This window comes from Rhinolophus hipposideros, assembly GCF_964194185.1.
Source record: "Rhinolophus hipposideros genome assembly, chromosome: 3".
NCBI classification, from domain to species: Eukaryota; Metazoa; Chordata; class Mammalia; order Chiroptera; family Rhinolophidae; genus Rhinolophus; species Rhinolophus hipposideros.
In genome coordinates this window covers 93,155,199-93,173,586 of record NC_138049.1, presented here as the reverse complement: position 1 = coordinate 93,173,586, position 18,388 = coordinate 93,155,199, and the positions used below count along the sequence as shown (strand labels likewise).

The following is an 18,388-nucleotide window of genomic DNA, read 5'->3' as shown; positions in this document are numbered from 1 at the left end:
GATGCCTTAAATTTTTAACCAGGTGACAAAAATGTCATTTTCAGCCACAACGCACACCCTTTTGGACCACTGTGCTTTTGAGAAGGCAAACATCTGTGGGATGATTCAGGGTACCAGAGATGATGCGGATTGGGTGCATGAGGACAGCACTCAGCCCGGGCAACTGGATCACACGTTGGTGGGACAATGCACAGGTCAGTGAAGGCGGAAAGTAAATACCCTGAGGTGGTTGGTTCATCAGGTTCAATTGGCAATGGCAAGCAGCATGTTTTGCCTCAGCTGGTATGTTAATTCTCAAGCCTGGAATTCTGAATGAGGACAAAGAACATTGCTCTTATCTTTATTATTAACTCAATACAAAGCATCCAGGCTCTGGGCATGCAAAAGGAAGATGCATTTAAGTGATGACAAAACTGATATGGTTGATAAGATATGACTTTGTAAATAAGGGTAATGTCCGTAGAGCATTGCCCTCCAATAGAATGAAACTGCAGCCACATATATAACGTAAATTTTTCCAATAGTCACATAAAAAAGAAACAAGGGAAAATCTCTTTAAAAATATATTTTATTTAATCCCCTGTATCCAAAGCGTTAACATTTCAATGTATAAGCAACATAAAAATTATTAATGAAATACTTCACACTTTTTTATATTAAGTTTTGAAATCTGCTGTGTATTTTACCCTGAGAGCCCAGCTCAGTTAGGATCGACCACAGTTCCAGGGCTCAATAGCCACATGTGTTTGGTAGCCACCATATTGGATGGCACAGCTGCAGATATTTCCTCTATGTGGTTTATGTGTGAAAAAGCTATAAAGTCAGACAGACCAGATGTAAAATCTGGCTTCACCACTTGCTCATTGTGACCACAGGAAGTTGTTTTTGTTGTTGTTTTCTAAGTCTTTGTTTTTGTAAGCCTTTCTGACCCTCAGGATGTTGATACCTCATAGTCAAGATGGAAGGAGATAATGCGTATAGGACCTCCAGTTGCAAACAAGCAGCTTCACTCCTATTTTTTTTCCATCTTCCCTTGTCTGCCAGACATCCCATATACATATTTTTTTTTCTAGTCTAGCATCTTTTTATTAAGTGACTATCATTGAAATCATCTCAACCCTATCTGGAAGCATGTGGGGTTATAGATTATAATCGGTTTTTAAAGACTGGACTTTTACAAAGTCTCTTAGTCCGTGCCTGTGTGAGAGTTGGTTAGATTTCCTTCACAAAAGGGACCCAGCTTGTCTGTCACCCAGATGCCAGGCCACCAGGGAGAATGTCAGAATTGTAAGCCATTGCCACTATTCCTCTGGCCTTGGCAAAGGAGGAAAGTCTCTGTCACACATCAGATTATTAAACATATAATCTCAAGTTCCTAAAGGGTGAAGTTCTCACCAAACTTCCGTCATAGCCTCCAATTCAGTCTTTTCTGTGGGCTTGCTGCTTGGCTAATATACATTTTCCAGCTAAACAGAAAGGTGATCTTCATGTGATAGGAAACTGCTGAAAGAACATTCTAGCACTGTAATTGGAAAGGAAAGAACCACACCCCAGAATAAATATCTAGAAAAGCTTTATCAGGTGAACTGGGCCAACTATTGTGTTTCTTCCACTGGAGGCACTTAGTGGGACCGTGTTAGAGAACAGTGGCGTTATTCTGTTAGATGCATAGACTGGAAAACCTCAGAAGATAGAAGCCACCTCTCAGCGGAAACCCTGAGTGATGAATGGCCCCCTAGTTAGTGGCAGAGCCAGGGCCACAACTCAGGCCTCCTGATAGGCAGGCCTGAGTTATGAGACTTTCACTTCACAATTCTGAGAACACCTGGGCGGAACTCCTACACAAGGATCACCTGGGAGACCTTAGCTATGTGAGCTCTTGTTTTCTTTATTGCAAGCACTCAATAATTTGGAAGGCAGAGGTGTCATACTAGGAAGATCAAGTATTGAAAAGAACATACAAGAAAATATAAAATGTCATGATGTAATATTAAAGCCATTACAATATTTTTAAGCTTGGTGGAGAGCGTATTTAAACATCCATGCTTGCTGCTAATATGAAAGGCACGTGCCCCATGTGGGAGGCAGGGTGAAGCAGGGAATCCTATTGCCTCAGTACCTAGAATTCTTTCTAGATGTTCACTTCATTTTTACTTTGTGGGATGTTTTGAGTGGAGAATTTGGTAAGGAGTTGAATTCTGGAGTACAGCTAAATGACTTCTTTATATGCAAGCATTGTTCATTGCACTTGATTCTCAAAAGTGTGCTGGCTCTCCCAATGACATATTCGTTTAGCCACCTGCTTGTTTGGGGGGACAGAATTTTAAGACTTCTAAGTTGGGCACACCCCAGCTCTGGCACAAATGTAGACACTTCCCCCACGCCCCCTTTTTCAGTGTTCTTTGAAAGTTTTCTTTACATTCAGGAAAAAATCCTCCATTAGTCCCTAATATACCTTGAATGTCCCTTCTTAAGACACAGTAAAGATGATTCGTCACCACTGATCATACACCCAGTTATTAGGCTAGACATAAGTGAGATTGAACCCTTAACATTGTGAATATTTAAAATCTAGTTCCTAAAGCTTTGAATCTCACTGTTTCTATACAACTAGGAGGCCAGCTCTATTCCGTGGAGTGGACTTCTAATTTAAACAATGAAGTCAATAAGGAAAACAGAATTCATCTCACAGACACTAACTAAATTCCATCCAACTTTGCTTAAAGTTCATTATTTCCTTAAGTCAGAGGTATATGTTTCACAAACTTGGGAACAAAGTCAATCAAAAGAAGCAGTGGGAAGTTGGGGCTTGAGCCAGCGAGTCTGTCAATGGAGGCAGAATGTTTACTGACAGACAAGCTTCTTTTTATTTCCCTCAGAAGCATTCTAGCTTCTGTTGCCTGGATAATGGCTGTTGTTCACTATATCACTTCATGGGGGTAGAGGGTCCCCTGGGGTGTGGGCAGCCAGAAATGGGATGCTGGGTGTTCTCTCCACAGGTGCCGGCTACTTCATGTACTTCAACACGAGCTTGGGGTTGGCAGAGGAGGCAGCCCTGCTGGAGTCTCGGATTCTTTACCCAAAGAGGAAGCAGCAGTGCCTGCAATTTTTCTATAAAATGACAGGAAGCCATTCAGATAGACTTGTCATCTGGGTCAGAAGGGATGACAGCACGGGCAACGTTAGCAAGCTGGTCAAAGTGAAGACATTTCAAGGTACCTAGAGGCATTCATGGAAGGACTGATTTAGCTTAAAATCTGGGATCACGGTGCTTCCCCTCCTCCCCCTTCCCCTTGCTTTTCTCCCTTCCTTTCTTCTCTTCATTCCTTCTCCTCCTCTTCCTCCTCCTCCACTTTTCCTCTTCTTCTCTTCTTCCCTTTTCCTCTACCTCCCTCCTTCCTCTTCTAAATGCTTAGCATAATGTCTGGCACGTTTTAACCACTCAATGAATGTGTCAACCACTCCGAAATTAGAAGCAGCGTCAAGGGTTTAGGTGACGCTGAAGTATACTTTTGTGAGAGGCCAATCAGAATATATAGACTCAATGTTCACTAGAACTTTGGAATAAGCCAGGATAGAGAAAATAGGTGATTCAGGGGTAGAGATTGGAAAGTGAGAAGGAAGCAGGAATGGATGCTGCTGGAGAGAGAGTGATTCAATAGTTCACCCCAAGTGTTTTTGCATCTGTTTCAGAAAACTGAGTGACACCATGATATAATGTGCTGAAGTAACCGAGAACCTACTTGTGAAGTTGATGAGAAATAAGCCATTTTTATATAGTAACTTCATTATAACCATTTACGTATTACACCCTACTTGGCGTAATTTCAGAGAGTATGAGGAAGAGAAAAAAATTGAAGCGAGTCAATTTTGCATAAGAGAGATCCAGCTTCCCCTGTACATTATCATTTACTCTAGTGCCTTCCATATACCTCTCTGGCATCAAGTCACAGGTTGGACCACATTACACTGCCATTAGTTTAATCTTGGATTACAAAATGTTTTTTTGTAAGATTCAGCCTAACATTGGGTGTTCAACACTAACATTAGGAGGTGGAAACCTAGGGGGAAAGCCTGAACCTGTGAAACTGAATAATAATGAAAAAGAAATTCATGATTAAGATTTGAATATAAACTTTAAAATAAATCATACTGGGTCTTTTTATAGCTACGTTCCCTTACTAGGTGTGGGACTTTGGAAAAGTTCCTTAACCAGTTTATAACAGTATCTATCTCATAGGGTTGTTGTGAGGTTTGAATAAGATAATTCACGTAAAGTAATTGGCACAGTACCAGGCTCATAGTCAGTGCTCAATAAATGTTGGCCGCAATTGTCACCAATCTTATTCTCTGTCCTCAGGAAATGCTGACCAAAATTGGAAAATTGCTCATGTGACACTCAGAGAGGAAAGGAAGTTTCGCTACCTTTTTCAGGGCACAAAAGGAGACCCCCAGAACTCGAATGGGGGGATTTACTTGGATGACATCACTCTGACGGAAACCCCATGCCCCACAGGGGTTTGGACAGTACGGAATTTCTCCCAGATCCTTCAGAACACAGTTAAAGGGGACTGGCTCCTGAGCCCTCGATTCTACAATTCAGAGGGATATGGTTTTGGGGTGACCTTATACCCTCATGGTAGAATAAGCTCCATTAGCTCCGGATACGCAGGACTTGCTTTTCACCTGTGCAGTGGGGAGAATGATGCTATCCTAGAGTGGCCAGTGGAAAACAGACAGGTGGTCATGACAATACTTGACCAGGAACCTGATGTTAGGAATAGAATGTCCTCAAGCATGGTGTTCACTACCTCTAAGTCCCAGACATCTCCAGGTAAGTGGTTCTAAGAGCCACCCCTCAACTGGAAGGGCCGACAGATGTGATTCTCCTCTGTGTAAGAGAGATTACATTTCCTCTCACATTTCCTGCTTGGGCATATCAATAACACAGTCACGTTGGAGTATTAAGTTAAAAATTTCAATCCACCTTACCTTCCTTCTCTTTTCTGAATTTACTCATCAAGCATCTATTAAGAGTTTGCAATGTGCCAAACTCTATGCTAGGTCCTTAGAATACAAGCAAATCGGGCAGTTCCTGCTTCATAGAGCTCAGTCTAATTGAGAAGACAGATATTGCTAATCGTTTATCAGATGCTCAGAATTTGTTGGCTTTGTGCAGAACTAATGCAATGACTCCTAAAATATTACTGACCATCAGTATATTCATCAGACAAACTTGCACCAATACATAAATGGGCAAACTAATTTTTTAAACAAAGAGCTTTAAGCCTTAAAAGGAAGACGCTATAGCTAGCTGTTCCTCCTTCTTCCTTGAGGAAGTCACTCAGCAGTAGCCAATTAACTATTCAGAACTGTGGTTCTCTGACCTTCCTCCCCTTCCAATTCAGAGTGTCAGCTCTCCTAGAAAGAGTAAATAACCTGATTTTCAACATTTTTTTTTCTGATTAACAAAGCTTTACATATCCTACATATATTAACAAAGCTCTATATCTATATTAAAGACAAATTGGAAAGTGAAGTATAAAGAATTAATATGATTTTGTGTTATCTATAACTTTGCAGCAATAAATGGCTCTGTCATCTGGGATAGACCATCTGTTGTGGGATCGTATGATCAGAACTGTAAGTGTTACAGAACCTTAGACTGGGGCTGGAGTAATGTCATCTCCCACCAAATGCTGAAAAGGAGGAATTTCCTTAAAAATGATGACCTTATCATTTTTGTGGACTTCGAAGGTAATTTTAGTTATCCTCCTGAATAAATAATTCTATCCTCTGGGTGTTAAACTGATTTTAAAGCATCTCATGGGGGGGTGTTTGTTTGTTTGTTTGTTTTGTTTTGAGGTCTAAGTTTAAAACAAAAATGTCCTGAGAGAACCACATTTTACTCTGTTGCAAAAGGACTCCCTTCTTTGGTTTAACTGTCCTTGGGAGAAACTAAAATTTTAGTGTCATCTTTCTTGATAATTTATCAAATATGATAGTTCGCTGACTTCAGTTTAGTTTCAGTCTATCCGTGCTAACCTTATATTTGTTTTTTCAAGTTAAATAAAAATGTGACTAGACCATTTTGAAAATAAAAATAACTAGCAGTGTGAGAGTCAGCTGGGTTCAAAGCCCCTTTTCCATGTCGCTACGGTGATGTCCATGACGCATATGGGCCACTCAGGGGACTTTCTCCAGGGAGTGGAAGTTAATTGAAGTCAGGTATTAATCATAGATCTTCCTCACCACCCATTGTCTATTTCCTCAAGATATCAACCACCTTAACCAGACTGAAGTTCCCACTAAAAACACCAGGCTGATCCCCCAAGGCCTTGTCCTTCAAGACCAGGAGCAGCAGGCCTCAGAAGAAGGCTCAGGAAAGGCCGCGTTAGAGAGAGCCCTACCCGGCCGCCTGGGCCAGGGGCAGCCTAGCCGACAGAAGCGATCCGTGGAGAACATGGGCCCGGGCCCCATGGAAGACCACAACTGGCCTCAGTACTTCCGAGACCCATGTGACCCGAATCCTTGCCAAAATGAAGGCATCTGTGTGAATGTGAAGGGGATGGCGAGCTGCAGGTAGGCCCCGAGGCTGGGGAGGCCGGTGGTGGGTCAGCAGAGGTGAGCTGAGGATTTGCTGAGCCTGGTAACCACACTGATGTCAGGTCAGAGCAGTGACTCTATCAGAGCGTCAGCTGAATGTGGCTGTTTTCGACTCTGCAGAACTGGGCCCCGAATCGGTGGGCTTCTGCTGCCAGGGCAGAGCAGTCCCAGATCTCCTGTCACCTGACGTGTATCACTTTTCCTCCTCCGGGGCATTGCCAGCAACATCTTCAGTGTTTTTGGAGTTTTGAACTCTACTGCAGGCCTTGCAGACAACCCAGAGCTTTTAGCCCATGACCCGCCGCGGTGAGACTCAGGACCAAGCTCACGTTTTCCCTGATTGCCAATATTATTATTAGTTATTAATTATTATTTCTATTAGTTCTGCTGTACTGTTATTATAGTTAGTTTTTTTTTAATAATAGTAATAAGAATTTCTGATATCTTTGGACTGTGTGCTATGTGTCACATGCTGGCCTGAGCAGTAGACATGCATTACCTAAATTATTCCTTACAGCCACCCTGTGTCACAACGGTCCTTGTTCTCTCCATTTAGTGCATAAGGAAGTTGAAGCTTAGAGAGGTTAAGTGATTTGTCTAAATTTACCCAGATTATAAACACTAGAACTGGGACTTGTATCCAGCTCTAGAAAGTTTGCTGTATTTAATGGCTCTTTTTGTAATGTTTATTTACATAAAATATTTCTTTGAAAGGATGTATGCAATGACAAAATATCAGTTTCATTTGACAGAATCGTAGCAGATATAGGAACCATTCTGCTTGGCTCAAAATATCTACATTTCTTCTGAGTTCTTTTTAATCTCCACTTAGTTGTTTTTTCTTTTTTAGCCTTTATTTTGAAATAATTTTAAATTTACAAATTGCAAAAATACTACAAAGTTCCCCATAACTTAATGTTAGCATCTTACTTGACCACAGTACAATTAGCAAAGCCAAGAAATAAATGAATGTTAATGAAACTAAATATTATTAACAATAGTATGAACTAAACTATAAGCCTTATTCCGATTTCCCAGTTGTCCCACAATGTCCTTTTCTGTTCCAGGATCCAGTTTAGGATCCCATAGTACATTTAATTTTCACGTCTTCTTAGCCTCCTTTAATCTGAGACAATTCCTCACTCTTTCTTTGTCTTTTAGGACCTTGACACTTTTAAGGAATAGTTTTGTTGTTTGTTATTTCAGTTATTTTGTAAATTGTTCCTCAATTTGTGTATCTGATGCTTTCCCACGCTTATATTGAGGTTGTACCTTTTGGACAAGAATAGGAAAGATGGATAAGCCCTTCTCAGTGCATCACGTAAGAGGTACTTGATGTTAATATGTCTAACTACTGGTGATCACCTTGATCATTTGGCCAAGGGCACATCCACCAGGCTTCTCTACTGAAAACTTACCATTCCGCTTTCCGTAATTAACATATATCTTGGGAGAGAACACTCTGAGACCATGCAGACATACTGCTTTTCCTCAAATCCTCATCCACTAATTTCAGCATCCATTGGTTGATCCCACTGGAACAAGCACCACTATAATATTTTGATGGTACTTCTCTATTTTCCCACTCTCTCCACATTCATTAAATGAAATTCTTCTGTAAAGAATAGCTGTCCCCTCCTCTCCATTCATTTATCCATGCAATTGTTTGTTTATATCCCTAAGAACTGATAAATATTTACTTTATTCTAGAGGCTGTATTTCAATAATGCCAGCATTTATTTCATTGTTCATATTGTCCCAGCTTTGACCTTTGGGAACACTTCCGGACTGGCTCCTGTGCCCTTTCAACATGCACCCATTCTTTCCTGAATACCATCGTGCTCTCTGGTACACAGGATGTTCCAGGTTCATCTTTTATGTGTTCTGCCCCAGTCCTGGAATCAATCACTTTTCCAAAGTCCCTGGTCCCTTTTGTCAGAGAATACCCATCTTGTTCCTTGAGGGTGCCTCAGCAGGGGTCTGCCCCTCTTTGATGATAGGTCCTTGGATACCAGATTTCACTATGTGCCCCATCTGGCTTCATCCCTCTCAGGGTAAGGAAGGACAGGGAGTTCCACTTGTGTGCCAGCCTCTAATCAGCCAAATCATCCCTCTTCCGCAAACCTGCAGGTTGGAGTTTGTGGAATAAGCTCCTCTAAGGTAATACTAGAGAATGTGAGGTATGATCAAACAATATGATGAATGTTTAAACTTAAAAAAATTTATTAGAGTAAAAGACACATTACCATTAATCTCCCTCAAAATGCTCCCCCTTGCTTCAAACACACATATCCCATCATTCTTGCCACTTTATGAAGCAGTTCTGGGAGTCCTCTTTTGTGAGTGTCTTTAGTTGTGCTGTCATGGCTGCCTCGATGTCCTGAATCATATTGACTTTGGGGAAGAGCCAGAAGTCACACGGTGCTGGATCCAGTGAATAAGGTGGATGAGGACACACCATAATGTTTTTATTTGATAGAAATTGCCATATACCAGAAGCAATGTGTGACATGGAGCATTGTCATGATGGAGATGATTTACAGCACACTTTAAAACACACCTCTCTACCGTAGCTCACACCCACCTGACTACACGGAACAAGTTGAAACTCGTCACACACTGTTACTAAGGTTCAATGCGCCACTTCCCATATTGAAGATCCCTGTCTTTCTGTTGGATGGCACCCGGCACAACATTCACCATATTTTGTGATCACAACATGCCTTAGTGTCACACATTGCTTCTGGCACAGCAATTTCTGTCAAATAAAAACACTACAGTGTGTCCTCATCTACCTTATTCACTGGATCTGGTACCGTGCAACTTCTGGCTCTTTCCCAAAGTCAAAATGACCATGAAAGGTAAACATTTTGAATCAATTCAGGACATGGAGGCAGCCATGACAGCGCAGCTAAAGACACTCACAAAAGAGGACTTCCAGAACTGCTTCAGTGTCGTGTCTAGCACGACATGGGTTGTGGGGAAGGAGAAGGGTGGCACAGAGCTAAGAAAAGGCAGTAGCCAGTAATAGAGTATAAGCACGGGTCAAGGGGAACAGTCTCAGAGACTGAACCCCGAATCGGACCAACGTGTAGTTTTTATTGGTAAACTTCTAAAGAGGTAATGATTGTTAATCTTGAGATCAGTGTGTTGGTTGCCTGCTGGCTGTCTTTCCAAAAGGTCCCATTGCGTTCCAGCCTGAACTTTGCCTTCACACATACGCACATCTCCAAGGAATCCATTGAAGGGGAGAGACCGAGATAATTCCATCGGGTCTCAGTTTGCTGAGACTTCCCTTCAAAGGAGCTTTTCCGATATCTCTCCATCGGGCCTCAGTTTGCTGAGGCATATCCTTGTGAAATCCTGGGAAGAGCGTGGGGGGAACAAATGGCCTAGCAGCTGTAAGACAACACTTCAGAAAGTGGCAAGAATGATGGGATAAGTGTATTCGAAGTGAGAGGCAGTATTTTGAGGGATTAATGGCAATGTGTCTTTTACTGTAATAAATTTTTTTTTTTTAGTTTAAACATTCACCATATATATGTTTTTAAAATCACACTCATACAATTAAACTGTACTTGGAGGGGACTGGGCTAGAGAAAAATTGTACAAAGCTACTATTAGGAATTTTAAGAGGCCAATTCCTAGGCTAGAGGTGAGGGCTTTAAAGGTAAAATAGTTCTAGAATCAGTTAAAGGAGGCTTTGACTTCTGATCATCTCATTCTACTTTATGAGTAGACTTCACGATAGGAATATTGTTTGACACAAAGGCTAGAATTGTCATAGTGGAAGACATGAAACACTACTTTTAACACCTTGGTTCTGAAATTAGTTGATCTTTATACCAAATAACATTTTTTGAAAAGAACCCCAAGGCATGGCCTTTAGGTGCCTACTGTGTGCTAAATACCTCACCTTCTGGTAACACTTTAATGGATATTGTCTAGAAGTTTTCCAGCTCCAACTAATGCACTGAGTCAGACTTTATCTGGAGAATTTCCCCTGTAGCATATAATAGTCTGAGTCCTTGTCAGGCAACATATTCTTTAAGTGCCCCGAACCTCCCTTCTGAAATTTGCATATGTAAGGCCAGAGTATGGGGTCTGGAGACAGACCTCAGGGGTTAGACTTCATGTGTGAAACACTAGCCTCGTGACATTGACATTGAGCAAGTTATTTAACCTTTCTGTAAAGGGAGGATGGTGAGAATCACCTGGTAATAACTGCCACCTCTAAGGGTTGTTCCAGAATTAAATACACTGACTCATAGAAAGCACTTCAAATGGGGCCAGGCATGCGGAGCTGAGCAGTAAGTGCTCACTGCCATTACTGACGTGTTGGCGCTCGTGGCTGGGACGCGCTGGAGGCTTATGCGGCTCCCACACGCCCCGCTGTGTTCTGTCCCCTCAGGTGTGTCTCCAGTCATGCCTTTTTCTACACGGGAGAGCGCTGTCAGGCCATGCAGGTGCATGGCAGTGTCCTGGGCCTGATGATTGGAGGCACGGCCGGCGTGGTCTTCTTGACCTTCACCATCATCTCCATCCTTTCCCGACAGCCAAGGCAGTGACCTTCCTGCCTGTTGACATCAGCCAGGCCGAAGAAAATCCTCCTCCACTCCCACCTTCCAGGCCTGTGCTGAGAGCAGTGTGGGCTGGGTTTTCTCATCCTTGTTTCAAACAGGCGTGCGAGGACCAAGGCCTCCAGCCTCCTGTGTGACCCTCATGGTTTTTCTGCCCCCATCCCTCCCGTGGTTCTGCTCCCCCACTGTGTGCTCCACCTGAACCTACTGTGTCCTGTGACAGCACTCATTGCACTTCTTTGTAAATCACTTGTTGAATGGACTGTGTTTCCCATAGACTATACGCTCTACGAGGACAGGCCCTCATCGACCATGCTAGCTCCATTGCCTGTGGACTTTCAATAAAAGTAAATGAATGTACCAGTAACTGAATGAATAACTAAGATATAGAAACTCTCTCATTTCTACTGCAGATAAGATGTATCCGATAAAAATCATACGTCATTGGTATTAGATTGGTGCAAAAGTCATTGCGGTTTAAAAGGTTAAAAATCATTGTAAAAAACGCAATGACGTTTGCACCAACCTAAATTAGCCTCAAATACATGTTTTTTCATTAGTCACAATAGCGTTGTTACTCTTTTAAAGTCTTGTGTGTTAAAGGATTTCAAATAAAGTTGCCTCCTAGTAGCAGGGCTTCACAGCATTTGTTTTCCTCCTCTGATTCTGGCAAGGTTTTAACAAATTTAATAAATATTTAGTTAGTACTTTCTATATGTCCTGCATTGTATGGAAGTTTGTGTGTGCATTGAGGGGATGGGGAGGGGCGTTGTCCAAAAGCTCTTTCTCAGATCCTTTAAGTTGTAAAGTATATTGTATATGTCATTCATGCATAAAATTTTTATATTAACAAACTGGAAGTAGCAAGTAGAAGAGAATTTTGAAGAAGTATTTCTAGATACACTTCCTTTCCACAGTTCCTAAGGAGATAAAAGCTAGCCAAGGCAAGAAAATTCCAAGACAGATCCAGTCAAAAAGAAAAAAAAAAAAAAGCTAAGGTTCCCAGTCCCACTCAGTTAAAAGCCCCAGAGAGAGCCCACTCTGGAAGTTTACTCAAAGAAAATGTTTTAAGGAGCCTGAGCAGTCCAGGCTTTAGGGTACCACGTTTCTGAAGTATATACTTTATGGCCATTCTGAAAACCAGTGGGAGGGGTTTTGATAAGCTCTTGTAGTGCAAAGGTGTGAGAGGAGTTTGTATCAGGTGCAAGCAGCACCCCTCAGGCACGAACCCTCCAGCCTGAGGTGCCTCAGTGTCCCCTGGAAGGCTGGTTAGAACACAGATGAGGGCGCCTCACCGAGTTCTGAGTCTGTAGGGCTGCGGTAGGGTCTAAGAATTCCAGGTTGATGGAGATGCTGCTAGTCTGGGGGCCACATTCAGAACTACTGCTTTAGTACATGGAAAACTGGTCTGGGAGCCAGGCACCCTGGCTGCAGGCTTAGATTGACCATCTAACTAGCTGTGCAATTTTAGTCAAATCACTCAAGCCTTTGGTCTTCGGTTACTAATCTGTCAAATGGAAGTCATAGTTGACTACCACCTTAACACCTACAGGGTTTCAGAGTAATAAAATGGGATAATGGGGAAGAACATATTTTAGAATTAAAAATGCATGCAAATAGCAGTTAAATTTTCAGACCGGATGGGAAGCTCTCTAGCCATCCACCCAGCTTTTATTTCCAAAGACCAAATTGGAAACAAACTCCAGCTTGGCTTCTCCATGTGCTTCACAGTCTGCAAAACTACACCTGACATCACAGCTGGGCCTGGAGAAGGTCATTCCCTCCACATTCTCTCAGTGTCCTACCTAACAAGGGTGCTCTGGGCATTGTTGTCACTGCTGTTGTTTTTCTTTTTTTTTATTAGAAGGATGTGTGTGCTCTGAGCCACACCTAGTTTGGACCTGGTCCAGCTCAGAGGGAAGGCCCCATCCCAAACGAAGGACATTTCTTTACATGAGTTCTCTCTGGAAGAAGCAGAAGTCCAAATTTCAAGGGTAACCTAGTATTTTGATCTAGTACCATAAATTAAAACAGCTGGGTCAAAATAACGATAAGGTAATACCAGACCAAAGGTCCAACATTTTGCTATTTCTCTGTAGGTTCCCAGCTCCAGCATCACACTTACCACCTAGGTGTATCTCTGTTGATGGATTAAGAACCTGGCTCATCATAGATCAGACATTGTATTCACCTCATGTTTGAGACTGAAGCCCTGGATCATTCCAGGAGGTTAGCAGATATTTTATTCTTTTGAGGTGTTGTGGTGGTGATGGAGGAGTGAACATGTGTGCTGGGGAGTGGGTACAGAAATAAGCATTTCATCATCTCTAGGCAACTTAGGATTTGGGATTGAGATGAGCAACGTGAAGAAATGGGAAATTGTCTCTGTATCTGGGTGTTTGGATTCCTTGGTCTTACAGAGTGGGAAGGAGTCAGATTAGTTTGAAAGTCTGAAAATGTCTCACGCTTCCTCCCACTCAATCCCTTGTCCTTCCCCCTCTGGCTCAATTTCTTCTGTGAACTGACCTGAGCCAGCTTTGCCATTCACAAATGTCAAGGGCTTTAGGTAATATCCAGAACCTCTGATAATTAGAAGTGGGTGGGAGCTATAATCCCTTCCCTCGCAATGTTAAAATGAATCAAGATTCTAAATGTTGCCACACACTCATGTATTATTAGCTATCAAGCTTCCTCCTCTCCCCAAGTCACCTGCCCTGTTTTGTAAATGTACTGAAGCCACTATTCCATGATTTTAGGCTCTCCAGCATGCATCTGAGGTTAAAGGTTTATTCTAAGGATGTGCAACTGAATAATTTGAAAGCCAGGATCAGACAGCTATCTACTGCAGGATCTCACCACCTTCACACTCTTATTTTGAACCAGATATTCTTTTTTGTGGGGGCTGTTGTGTGCCTCATAGGATGTTAGTGGCATCCTGGCTTCTGCTCACTAGATGCCAGTAGCACGACCTTCCCAGGGGTGACCACCCAAAATGTCTCTGGATGTTGCCAAATGTCCCTGGGGGGCAAAGTCACACCTGATTGAGAATCACTGGTCTAATGAGAGAGCCAGTGGAATATTCCACTAAGTGAGGGAGGTCAGGACCAAACAGAGTTCTCATCTAACATTCTACCCCAAAAGTTAGTCCACTGGGCCTGCCAGAGTGTTGTACCTCCAGCTCTTGGATCAGTCCACTTTACTAATGCAAAGATGATTTCCAGCATCCTCTATACTAATAACAAACCTTCTGAAGTGGCTTGAGATAGCAATATTTAAAAGTTTGTGCCATCGATATTTCTGCACCACGGACTTTTGATTAGGATCCTTCGATGCTAACTAACGTTGTTTCAGTATACTTTGACTAATCTCTAACCTCCTCGAGGTGTGGAGTACAGTGCACCTGCCCACTGTATCCAGGGTCATATTCATATTGATGTGTTTATGCGCAAACTGCAGACAATATAACACCTCCCCTTCCCGAGCTCCTCCTTCCCGATGAATTATGTCATCTGCTTTATGGCTTGAAGGAAACCTAGGGATTCTGAAGTTCAACTGTGGTAGTTGAGTAAACTGAGGAGATTCTACAGAGAACAGCTGCATTAGGCAGGTCAAAAGCCACTTAATAGCAGAATCCATTATCCTGTTTTGGCTGCCAGAGAAGCTTAATAAGATCAGTGGTTTCAGCGGCGGAGTAGGGGGTTGGAGGGTAGAATGCAGGGCTATGAAATGCAAGCTAGTCTATACCGAACACTTTGCAAAAACAGTTTGTGCTTGGTTCTTTTTATTTTGGCTGCCATTTTATGTCTAATTAGTCACCTACTCACATTTCCATGTGTTTATGACTATGGCTAAAACAACACTCTTAGGTTAGTTTATATAAATACAATATACTTTTCCAAAATCTTCAAGAAAAATTAATTTTCAAAAAGACTATTATGTGTATCCTAGAGCTATGAGTACTGTTTAGGAAACTATCGCAAACCCTAGTGGGCGGGGGATGAGAGATCGTAGAGTGGGATGGTGGTAACCTGCAATGAGTACTGACGTGGAAAAAAAACGACAGAAAAGATTTGACATGGGTGGGGCATCCCAAAAGGGTTTGGACGCTTGCGCGCGTGTGTGTGTGTGTGTGTACACATGTGAGTGTGTGTAGAGTTGGGACTAAAACTGAGATGGGACAAGATAGTGAAAATGAGATCCATCTCTCTCCACCTTTCACATTTGCCAAGGGCTGGCCCTGAAATTCCAGAATACATTGAGTCATGGCCTCATCTGGGTCACAGTTTCCCTCAGGGCCTAGACAAATTTAGGACAATTTGTCCCATATGAGACTCAACAGCTGAATGGAAATCATCAGTAACATTTAAAGATTTCTATCTGGTCAAGAGAATCAAAGGACAGTAGAAAAATGGGATCATAAGAAAGGTATGAGGAGATAGTGGGAGGCAAGTGAGACATTTGGATCACCAGCCCCAGGCAAAAATGGTCACCAATATCTGTTCTCTCTCTATCCATTCTTAGTAATAGAGCCTCCAGTCCTAGCTGTTCAAATGGCTACTGAGAAGATAGTTTACGTTCTCCCCTTTCCTAGCCAGTAGGGAGGGCTGTGTGATCAAGTTCTGGCTGATAGAATGGAAACAGAGACGTCCAGTGACAGCTTCTGGGAACTTTCTTTAAGAAGCCCTGGTACACACATCTTTAATTCTTTCTTCCGTCCTAATGACATGATGGCCAGAGTAGGAACTGCCATGTGGGCCTATGCAGTGACCTGGGAAGAGCAAAACAAAAAGATAGAAAGTACTAGATCCCTGAGAACTACATGGAGCCCAGTCCACCATACCAGTCTTGGACTGCTTATCAACACACTTTTATGTGCTAGAGAAATAAACTTGTAGTTTAAGTCCCTGTTATTTTGGAATCTTGGTTGCTCACAGAAAGCATAGTCCTCACTGATACGATGGTTTCTGCAAGGTTGGCACGTGATGGAAACTCAGCCAATCATGATGCCTTGCCCTGCCAGGGATTCCCATATGAATGGGGAAGAAAAGAGTTCCTTTCAGATCTCTTCCTTGTAGATTTCAAGCTATGGTTCACAGATTTCTTTCCTCAAAGACCTGTCTTGGAACACAGAAGGAGGCAGAACCACAAAAGGAGAGGGAGAACTTGAGAACACTGTGTGAGCTTCTAAATCCAGCTGTACCTGCAAGTGTGACAATCTAGTATCTTTCCCAGTTACATGAGTTAGTGTCCATTCCTTTAAGGATTAAATAAAATTTTGTAATTACGTAAGATCACCAAAGCTGAATTGAGATTCAGACACACCAAAGTTAACCAGGCTCACCTATTTGTTAAGTGAGACTTATTCTCCTCTTCTGGCTTCATCATAATGGGCTTGTGTTAAACCCAGACGTTGGTAACATGACGATTTAGGATGCCACATATCTTAGGGTTCCTTTCAAAGACTCCTGACCATGAATTAAATGTGAAAATGTGGAGAGTGGATGTATTAAGATTCTGAGTAGAAATTGTGTCTAAATCTGCGTTCCGTGTTACAAAATAATAATGAATAACTTCATTCAGCAATTACCATGTGCCAGGTACTGTTCTGTGGGCTTTATAAGGATAACTCTTCACAACAACCTGTGAAACCTATATCATTTTTATCCCCTTTCACATTGTGGAAATTGAGTCACAAGACTGTTACTTTACCCAAGGTCACAAAATGAAGAAGCGGGGGACCAACAATTGAAAAGCGCAAGGCCTGGCTCCAGTACCCACGCTCTTAACCACCGCTGTATCCTCACTAAACTGGCTGTCAATCAGTGTTAAAGACAACCCAATGTGTCCACTCCTGCAAAGTGAAGCAGCGACTCCAAATAATTCAAGTAGTCAATCTGTTGCTGCTTCAGCCCATATATCACAAGGGTAATCACGACATAGACAAGTTTATTAGGACAAATGTCTCAATTCTCCACTTGTATTTAAACACAGCCTTAGAAACACTTCATTTCTGGGAAATTGTATTTTCCTCCTCGTGTCTAAATGACACCAGCAGTCTGAGAAAGCTTGATACAGCTCTGGCAAGAACAAAAATAACACCACCCATGATTGGAACCTCATGGAAGCTCATTTGGATGAAAACTAAAGATGAAAATGGTATGTACAGTTAAGCTGCTCCATTTGGGGAGTCAACTAGGTGGCTAATTCGAAGTCTGCTTTCAGTAAGGCAACATAGCAGGCGTCCTTTCATACCCCATTGGAAACTGAAAAAGGAAATGGGCCAACTCTGCAGTTTGCCCAGATCACTGGTTATTATGTTCTGGGCTGCTCTTAGGTGAAATTACAAAGTGAGATTAAGGTTAGATATGACCTAACATCTCCACCCTTTCTGTCACCATTGCTCTCCCTCTCTCATTTTGTGTACTCAGAACTCTCTCCACTATGGGAGTCTACGTGCATTAAGTTGCATGGAGAAGCAATAGAGTGAGGTGGGGACATGCACATGTCCTAGGTGAGAACACACTGCATTCAACACCTGGTTCTACCTTGAGTTGTGTGACCCTGGGCAAGTTATTAACCTCTCTGTGCTTAGTTTATTCATCGGTAAAATAAAAAGGAAAAGGATATTTACTCAATCTGGGTTTGCTGTAAGGTTTAAATGAGATTATATGCATAAAGAGCATAAGGCAGCACCAAATACCTGGTAAGAACTCAAGAAACGGTAGTTAACATAGTTAAATAGTCATCAGCCATTTTCACTGGAGGGAAATATCATTTCATTTGTTGTACACTTATTTTAGAAGTTTTTACATGGTAAGCCTCATCTTTCCTCAAGATTTTGTTTTCTATTAGAAGAATGTCCCCATATAAGAGAAAAGGTGTGAGAGATATTTTGAGGGGTTCTGAGCAATATCCTAAGGTATATGACACTCTTCGAGTCAGAAGATGTCTGCCTCATTATGCAAGGTCAGGTCAGCTTGTCCCTCTGCCCTAAAGGCCAGCTCTCTCAGCAGTTGGTACTGCTTACTCATACTGGGTCTTCCTGGAGAACAGTTTGGTTGGCAGAGCCAGCAGACTCCTCTTCCATATGTGTTCCAAAGCTAGACTCACCAGGTAGCCTCAGCTGAGGGCTGGTGTGTCAGACAGTCCTCGGACAGATGCAGAGTCAACACAGAATAAAAAAGGAAACTCAGCCCAGCAGT

The 18,388-nt window shown here is 42.3% G+C and overlaps 1 protein-coding gene across 1 annotated transcript in view; it reads left to right on the top strand.

Annotated features, from left to right (window-relative positions):
* MEP1A (meprin A subunit alpha) overlaps positions 1-11,900 on the top strand; it is a gene marked incomplete at its 5' end in the record, with an annotated part of 29,926 nt that extends 18,026 nt beyond the window's left edge. The window contains 6 exons of the mRNA XM_081034383.1: positions 45-194; positions 3,000-3,215; positions 4,361-4,834; positions 5,584-5,757; positions 6,276-6,582; positions 11,018-11,900. Of these exons, the coding sequence (XP_080890509.1) occupies positions 45-194; positions 3,000-3,215; positions 4,361-4,834; positions 5,584-5,757; positions 6,276-6,582; positions 11,018-11,174 (1,478 nt within the window). The 3' untranslated portion in view covers positions 11,175-11,900. The remainder of the gene's footprint in view (positions 1-44; positions 195-2,999; positions 3,216-4,360; positions 4,835-5,583; positions 5,758-6,275; positions 6,583-11,017) is intronic.
* Between the last annotated feature and the right edge of the window lie 6,488 nt (positions 11,901-18,388).